General features: G+C 31.3%; 2 protein-coding genes across 2 annotated transcripts; one reads left to right on the top strand and one right to left on the bottom strand.

Moving 5' to 3' along the window:
* Positions 1-4,438: 4,438 nt before the first annotated feature.
* Positions 4,439-5,410, top strand: LOC130800011 (PRA1 family protein B4-like). Its single transcript, XM_057663334.1, has one exon. The coding sequence runs from the start codon at positions 4,596-4,598 to the stop codon at positions 5,244-5,246; it is 651 nt and encodes a 216-aa protein (XP_057519317.1). The 5' UTR covers positions 4,439-4,595; the 3' UTR covers positions 5,247-5,410.
* A 1,069-nt stretch (positions 5,411-6,479) lies between these two features.
* Positions 6,480-7,777, bottom strand: LOC130800010 (dehydration-responsive element-binding protein 2E-like). Its single transcript, XM_057663333.1, has one exon. It carries the CDS (start codon positions 7,601-7,603, stop codon positions 6,788-6,790), a length of 816 nt encoding a protein of 271 aa, XP_057519316.1. The 5' UTR covers positions 7,604-7,777; the 3' UTR covers positions 6,480-6,787.
* Between the last annotated feature and the right edge of the window lie 1,206 nt (positions 7,778-8,983).

Below are 8,983 nucleotides of genomic sequence, written 5' to 3'. Positions count from 1 at the left end.
TAGATGATTTAATACACAATCATCTATTTGTGTCAAAATAAGTTAAAATTGTCAAAAAAACATATATCATATATATTCAATAAATGATTATCAATCTTAATGTATTACTATTATATTATATGATTTAAGGATTAATTTGAGAATCGGTATACAAAGTTTATATCGAATTGTAAGTAGGAATCGAGAATTATTTTTAAGCTATGTCTTTAAATATTTTCGATTTTTGTAACTTCATTTCACAAATTTTTGAATTGATCATATCGAATTGTAAGTAGAAATTGAGAGCGAAAGTGTCAGATCAATGTTGTGTTCTTCAATCATTCCATTAAAAAGAGTTTGATGTTGAGAAGCAGCATCACCACTTGAGATTTGCGTCACCATTTCACTGTTAACCCCTCCATTATTCTCTGTCACAACTTTCTAATTATAACAATGAAAACAATAAAAACTTCATTAGATAATCACTAAAAAAATTCATATATATATATATATATATATATATATATGGAGAAGTTCAAGTGAAAACCATCATTATATGAGAACCGTGAGAACCATAAAATGGTGTTACTTTTTGTATAAAAAGGTATTACTTTTCCAGAAAAACGTGTTACTTTGCATTTATATTTTTTTCTGAAAGTTACACTTTTTTTGATAAAAAGTACCAGATTGTTTTAAAAACAAAAGTAACACATTTTTTGGTTCTCACGGTTCTCATATAAGCTTGGTTTTCACTAGAACTTGACCCTATATATATATATATATATATATATATATATATATATATATATATATATATATATATATATATATATATTCAGTATATTTCGCTTATAAAAAAATATGATTATAATCTTGGAAGGGCTGAATGACGACGACATGTTATACCCTTCGTTAGAACAAGTGACAAGGAGATTGGTCAAATGAAACCCTTGTTCATGAGAACGTTTATTCTAATAGTTACTTCTAAAATAAAAGAAATGTAATTAATAATATTTCGGAGAATGTTATAAATAAAATTCAAATAATTATCAATTTAATTGTATAAATTAGAAAAACTCAAGGCAATCCTATAAGGGGTAAGTGGGGCATGTGCCTTGGACCATTTCAAAAAGTTAGAAAAAGGATGCTTCTTAAATCTCAACGGGAAAACCAACCTCACAAATAATTAAGTAGAAAGTCTTGTATGAGATCGTTTCACAATGAGATGGGGCCATATAAAAAACCCATCAGTAAAAAAAACATTAAAAAAATTAAAAATTAAATTTCCATTTAAACAGAAAGCATTTTTTTTAAATAGTTAGAATTGAATGAATTAAAGTAGTTTTACGATGAGAAAATTAGTGAAGTAAAATAGTAGTAGTAGTAAGTTATTAATAGAACCTTTCTAAAAATAGTACCATCCTCTTCAACATGCCAACCAGCCTCAAGACAAAGAGCCTTCAAAAGATCATTATTATCACCATGTTTATGCAACTTATAATTTCCATGAACTCTCAACCCATTATATATTCGCCGAGTAATTTCACGACGTCGTTTTTCTCGCTCCACATTATTTTGACGTTCACGTTCAGTTGGAAATCGAAGGGACTTAACCACACCTTTCTTAGTAGTCCTTTGAACCACCCATGGTCCTCTACTTGTTTTTATACACCCTCTTGCCTTATTACTTCTCTTCATGCTTACCATTCCTTCCATTTTTAGAAACTTTTTTTTCTCTATCTTGGGTTTACTTGTTAGGGTATTATATAGTTATATATATATACATATATAGAGAGTCATCCATCTCATTGACAATTGGGGACCGGGTAAAAGTGATAAAAAAAATATATTTTATAATAGAAATAAGAAAAATAGATGAATAAAATGAATAGATAAATTAATTATACGAATGAAAAATGATAAGAAATAGAAATAGAACAAATTCAATGGGACATATTAAAATGAAAAATGATACTGTTTTAATGGAATAAAAGGTGTACATGCTAGTGGATAAGACCCCACTATAAATTATAAATTTATTGATATTCTTGCAAAATGTTTTTAAAATGTTGAATTTCTTACTTAAAATAGGTTAGGGCTCATCTAATTTTTTTATTTTTTTTAATTATGATAATGTTGAGAATCTTCTCGTTAAAGAGTTTATTCGGGTTATCGGATTGATTTTAAATTAAGTCTTTTTGATCAGTTTAAAATTGAGTCTTTTGTTCACATTAATTTTTACATATTTTGATGGCGAGTCAAGTGGAGTTAAATTACAAGATTGGATAAATATTGAATCGTTGAGTCTGTTTTGACACTGTTTGTTAAAATGATGAGTCTAACACTGATTTTAGGATTAGGATTAGTGGCAGGTGGTAGTACATAAAGAGGAATAATCCAATGGTTGTTTAAGTGTGGGGTAGTACTAAATTGTACTAAAGACCAAAAATATGGTCAAAGCTGCAAATTGAACAGAGAATGTTTTTTAAGGGATGTAATGGGAATATAAAAGTACTTAGTTCATGATGCTTCAGCTTGGAACATACATTTTGTAATGAAATCCATGTTAAGAACATGTGTTTTCAAATTCCTTAGAAATTGGTTTGATTTTCTATGACATTCATGATTTTGGAATCAAAATCAAATTAGGTTAATATAATGCAAATATAACTTGCTCGATTTTAGGGGCGAAGAAAACAATGGGATGAATATAAAAAATTCATCCCTAAAATTGATAAGCAATAAATTAAATTATTAAAGTCAATTTTTCAAATAAAAATTCAACTTGAAATATATATATATTTTTTTTTTGTTATTTATTCTTGCGTGAAATGAGTTAAAACCACAAAAATCACAAAGAAATTCGTTAAAGTGAGTGAAACTTAACATAATTAATAACGGAGAGTTTTTCATGAGTGAAGCAAGCATGCACATCATGATTGCATAGTCAAAAGATTGTTCAAATCACCTATTTCATTGTGCGAGTAATCCCCTACAATTACTTATCCTCATTAATAAAATTAAAATTTTAATTTAACTCTGATTTTTAAAATTAATTAAAATTAATGACTTGAAATTGATCACTTAAATTATTATTTTCAAATTTTCTATTTATAATTGATAATAATTACTTGTTTTCAAACAGAAGCTTAAGATTATTGACATGGATATTGTAAAGCTTAATTTGAGCTTAGTTCTTTGATGATAATTTTAAGGAATCTCTTTGTTTTTTTCTGATGATAAAGCCCTTGATATTGATGGGTTTAGTATAGTTATTTGTTACATGAACATTGGTAGTGATATTGTTGAAGTGGAAATTACTAGTGCCTTGGTGACTATGAGGATGTTCAAAACCGAATATTAGATTGATTAAGATTCAGAAATTTGGATACTTAAATTTGAGTAGTGAAAATTATAATTCGATTCCCAATCAATAAGTTGGATATTTAGTTTTATAATTCTTATATTTTTGTACACCTTTTGCTATAATATGTATATTTCAGTGTGGTTTTTAATTTTTACCACTTTACTTGTTTTCACCTGATCTTATGTGTGTGCGCGCGCACACACATATATATAAAATTTGAAAATCAAATATTTGAATGTTCGATTTTGCAAATATCCTGATCCATCAGGATATCAATCCGAATCAACTGATTTTTAACCCGAATATCGGATATTCCGGATCAGATAATTCAAATTCACACCCCTATTGTCTATAGATCAATTGTTTGTTGTACAATCATCTACAAAGCCATGATCTCAAGGCTAAGTTTTAATAAGACTCGAATTTAAGTTTTGCCTGAAATATATGATACTTGTCATCGCTGAAACAAAACCATACTCTCGTTTCATGATCTTATTTCTCCCTCCCAAAGTATTTTTTTCTAGGAGATGAGCATCATTAAGAATATTCTCTTTTTTAGGTATAGACTTGTGTAATGAGACATACAAATTAGGGTTGGTCATTTTGAGCTAGAATAGGTCAGATTTTTAAAAGGTGCTTTATTTGTTACAATTTTCTTTTATAAATGTAATGTAATATGTAAAAATGTATTGTATATTCACCAATCAATGTTTAGTATTTTATTTTCCTTTTGAAACAATTTCATTTATAAAAAATGATCCAACTATTTTCTTTTATCATCATTCATACATTTTAAACTTTTAACTGTCTATTTAAATCATCTATACAACTCAAATACTTCCTCCGTTTCACTATATTTGTTACATTTGACTTTTTACGCTATATTTAAAAATTATAAAAATTTAATATTATGAAAGTATGCGATCAGACGATTTAAACAAGATTCCACTTAACTATATATTTTCTTACACATTAACCATAATATATAAAATAAAATTGAACGATGAATAGTGTCAAAAACTGAGAATCGAGCAAGTAATTTAAAGCTAAACCCATAATTTCGTATTGAAATTTGTCGGTGCATCAACTAGAAAAGTGACATTGTGCCAAACAGAAACCTGTTTCCGTTCATTTCCAGTTCAAATTTCCAGATCTACGTTTTTTTGTTCAATTTTTTTGTTCTTCACCCCCTTATATTCACATTGTCTTCCCCAATTCCCAAGAACCTTAAATTCTCCAACATCCATCAATGGCTTCCACAGCACCACCAATCCTCCCAATCTCCACCCCACAATCAACTCCCGCTACTATCCCCATCACATCTCAATCCTCCGATCCACCAATCGCCACCCCTGCATTCCGGGTCTTCATTACCCGTATCCATGACCAAATCAAAGACGGTTTAGCCCAACGTCGTCCATGGATTGAACTCGTAGATCGATCCGCTTTCTCTAAACCCGAATCCATCACCGACGCTACTACCCGGATTCGAAAAAACTACTCCTATTTTCGTGTCAATTACCTTGCCTTCATTGCAGTTGTTCTACTATTTTCCCTCTTCTCCCACCCCTTTTCTCTCCTAACCTTAGCCACACTCTTTGCCGCTTGGTCTTTCTTATACCTCTTTAAACCCGCTGATCGACCCGTTGTAATGTTTGGTCGAACATTTTCGGAGCGTGAAACTCTTGGAATCCTGGTTATTACGAGCGTATTCGTTGTTTTTCTCACCAGTGTTGGATCCGTTATTATGTCGGCTCTTGTTGTTGGCGCTGCCATTGTTTGTGCTCATGGTGCATTTAGGGCTCCTGAAGATTTGTTCCTTGATGATCAAGATTCTGCTGCTCAATCTTCTGGTTTGCTTTCCTTCCTTGGTGCCGCTGCTACTTCTGCTCGCGTTTGATGAGGAGAAATTGGTGTTTGTAATTTGGGTAATTTCCTATTGTTTCTTTACTGGTTTTTTTGTTTCAAGTAGAGTTTTATGATTTGTGGTGAAAATTCTAGATTTTGTTGGGGTAATTGTTACGAGTACATATGAAATGCAATTATGCAAATGCTGTTATTTAATTGAGTGTCAACAGTAACATGTTCGGTAGAATCATATGATTTTAGTTGCGATCCCACAATTCTATACTTTTCTAACGATTCTTCTTGCAATTCTAATCGATTTTGATTTTATTCACGATTTAAATCGTTAGTGTGTATTTGGAGGGTAAAATCGAATGATTTACGATCTAATTGCTATTTTAACAACATTGGTTGCCACTCATTTCCGTAATTTGTAGGTTGCTTACATCCGACCTTGAAACTCCAAACTCTACCTAATGGAGCTGTGGTAATGAAATGTTGTAGATCCACAATGGATTTTATGGTTTTCCATTGATTCTTTACCAAAAGGCTTCACCTTATGATCATTCCATTTATTTAAAAGTAGACTTGTCAAAGGGACTCTTTAGCCGCACTTTTCTTTACGAGTATGAGTTGCCATCTTCTTTCCCTCCCCAGACCCTGATCACAGTTTCTTTGGTGGGGTACGCCGGGTAAGATGATAATGAGTTGTCAAAGCAATTTGGTCGACTTTGGCTTGGTTCATTGATATGGTTTAGTAATGCCGGTTTGATAGCACAAGTCGAGTCGAGCTATGGACCAACAAATAAGAGTTTTTGTTAAGACACCTAAAAATGTATGTTCAACAAACCTTGAATATCTTAGCAATACGTAGCTATCAAAATGGATGATGGCAAATGAATAGCAACAAAAATTGATTCAACACTAAATCTGTTGATGTTTACATGATTCATTCAACTTACAACTCTAGTACAAAAAGGAGGCAATATTGTCCTAACGTATCACTCTCTCTGTCTCTTTTAACTTTAACTTTGCCCTATTTGAACAAAAACTCGAATAAAATTATCAAAAGGAGCAAACTCAAAGAGATAGAACAGTATATGTCAAACAGTAGAATACTAGTATTGCTTGGTGCAATGGTGCTATACCCTTGATAATTGATATACCAAGAATAGGATCAAATATGTAGGAAAAAACTCTTGTTCTAGAGGTAAAACCTACTCTTCAATTCCAAAGCCATCACCAAGGCTTATTATCAAATAACCTACCAATCCAAAAAAAACCCCAAGTACCTCCAAAAGATCGACTTTTAAAAAATTCTTTCTATGAAAATGATGGATTGACCAAGTGATTAAAGACTATTTCTTTCTTGATTTTCATCCTTTACAAGAATTTTATTCTCACCCCACATCTACTTACCTGTAGGGGATTCTTCCACCTTAGCCTCCCTGACATACGACTTGCACAAAATACGTAGCTTGATCGCAGTATGAGCTTAATACTTCCTCCATTCTGAAATATTGTATTGTGGAAAAAGGTTCCCATCAGTAACAGTAACAAGTATAATGGAACAGAGGTAGTAACTTCCTGTTTCCGCTAGTTCAAAGCATCAAAACTGGTATTATTACTAGTATGTGGCCTTAAAAAATCAGAAGAATTGGTGAAATCAAACCCTAATGAACCACTTAAAGTGGGTTGTAACTTGTAAGTACTCATCATACCATCACAAGATTTATCATGAAACCAACAATCACCGTAAAACAAACCATTATTCTCATCCACAAACTCATAATTATCTTCCTGTTGTTTTAACCCAAAATTACCATCAATAGAATCCATTCCCCATTCTTGGGTATAATCAAACCCTAAATTCAATCTATTACCTCCACCTAAATGCATTAATCCATCCTTCGTATCCTCCCCTTGGGAACCCTTGATTCCCTCTTGATTCGTCGATTCTGACCCGTGATCTTCGGGTTCTTTTTGATGAGGAAAATTGAGAATTGCGGAAGAACCATACATCGCTTTGGCTGCTTCATCGTAAGCTAAAGCTGCTTCAATGGCAGTAGAGAATGTACCAAGCCATAATCTTCTACTTCGTTTGGTTTGTTGATTAGTGTTATTAGTTGTATTGTTGATGGGCTCACGAATTTCGGCAACCCATTTGCCCCAAGTTCTTTGCCGGACTCCTCTGAAGGTGCAGTCGAGGTTTTGAGGACCGCCTTTACCAGGCATACACCCTTTTCTAGAACCTCTTGATGGACCCTTACGGAGTGTTTTTTGAGGTTCGTTAATGGTGGAATTAGCAAGTTGTTGATTGTGGATCTTCCATTTTTGTAAAATCTCTGCTACTGAGTTGTACCCGTTGTTGCGTCGCCTTCTTGCATTCATATATGCGCTGTATAAAACCATTGCAGCTTTCTTATTATTATTGGTTTATCTTAAGGAAGAAAAAAGAAACATCTCCTTGTCACAACTCACATGCAACCTATTTCAGTATTATTCATTAACCTTAAGCAAAATGAAATAAACGGGCCTTTTTGAGAAAGGGATAAATATGGTTTTTAATGGGTGTCTTGGAAAAGTAACAGATAATAAATATATATATATATATATATATTATATATTTCTTAATTGATAAAAGAATTAATGTTAAAGTTAAGTATTAGGGTTAAAAAAACAAAATTGAACCCTTGTGTTGCTGACTTGAGATATTAGGCCTTTTCTTTAGCCCTGGACCTTTGCCTAAGGTCATTAACGGCCCTGAGCTATTTATTTGAATTATTAAATTGATTTAAAATTAAATTTTGTGTCTATGTTGTATATAATTGTAATTGCATTACAAAAGTCGATTTCAAAAATCAAATTTGATTAAAAGATCGAACAAATATCTACATCACTTATGTGAAATATAAGTGTGACTTTTAGAAATTTCGATTTTTGAATTTGAGATTCGCTAAATATAGTTAAAAAATGGCCTAAAATCAACTACAATTCGATATTTTTTTTTACAAGATTCAACGGTAAATTGATGATAAATTGACAAAACTTTGTGAATTTATTGAGTCTTAAAGTGTACTCTAGTGTCATATCGTTGTATATTGGGGGTGCTTGATAGTTGGCTTTTACATTAGCTTTTTTGTTGGCTTTTGACTTTTGGCTTATGGATTGGTCAAACATATTTGAAAAACGACTTTTACCTTTAAGTCAAAATCGAAAAGCTACCTAAGTTTGCTTTTTATGTTGGCTTTTGGCTTATAGATCTTCTTTTTCTCTAATCAATTAACAATTAACGCCTAAATTTACCAAACATCTTCGAGACTTTTTCAGCTATCTTAAAAGCTGACAAAAACAGCTAATATTTTTAGATGGTTAAACAAGCCAACTAAAAAAGTCAACAGCTAATAGCCAAACACCCCATTATGCATAACAATGGAGCCTTTTAATATTATGCATATCAATGTATATAAGTTACAACTCTTGAGTTCAAATGTAGTAATTTCTACGTGCATACTTAACAAATTTGTCCCTTCTCCAAAATATATATATATATATATATATATATATATATATATATATATATATATATATATTTGATTATCGTATATATTCAAAAAAAACTTCTACTCAATTTAATTAATAATATAGTAAATTTAAAATGACAAGAAATTAGCGGCATAAAGTAATAGAAAAGATAGACTAACCTCTCCGAAATTGGGGACTCCATTTTTGTTGATGAAAAATAAAATTGATTGCAACCTACTAATTGTTTCTTTTATTTAAAGTGTCTCC

The sequence above is a fragment of the Amaranthus tricolor genome, chromosome 14 (assembly GCF_026212465.1).
Source record: "Amaranthus tricolor cultivar Red isolate AtriRed21 chromosome 14, ASM2621246v1, whole genome shotgun sequence".
In the NCBI taxonomy this organism is placed as follows: Eukaryota; Viridiplantae; Streptophyta; class Magnoliopsida; order Caryophyllales; family Amaranthaceae; genus Amaranthus; species Amaranthus tricolor.
Note: the sequence above shows the minus strand (reverse complement) of the source record. Positions and strands in the feature narration are given on the sequence as shown.

Bases quoted from the DNA above. Each gene is read 5' to 3' on its own strand.
- LOC130800011 (XM_057663334.1), top strand. From the start codon at position 4,596: ATGGCTTCCACAGCACCACCAATCCTCCCAATCTCCACCCCACAATCA.
- LOC130800010 (XM_057663333.1), bottom strand. From the start codon at position 7,603: ATGGTTTTATACAGCGCATATATGAATGCAAGAAGGCGACGCAACAAC.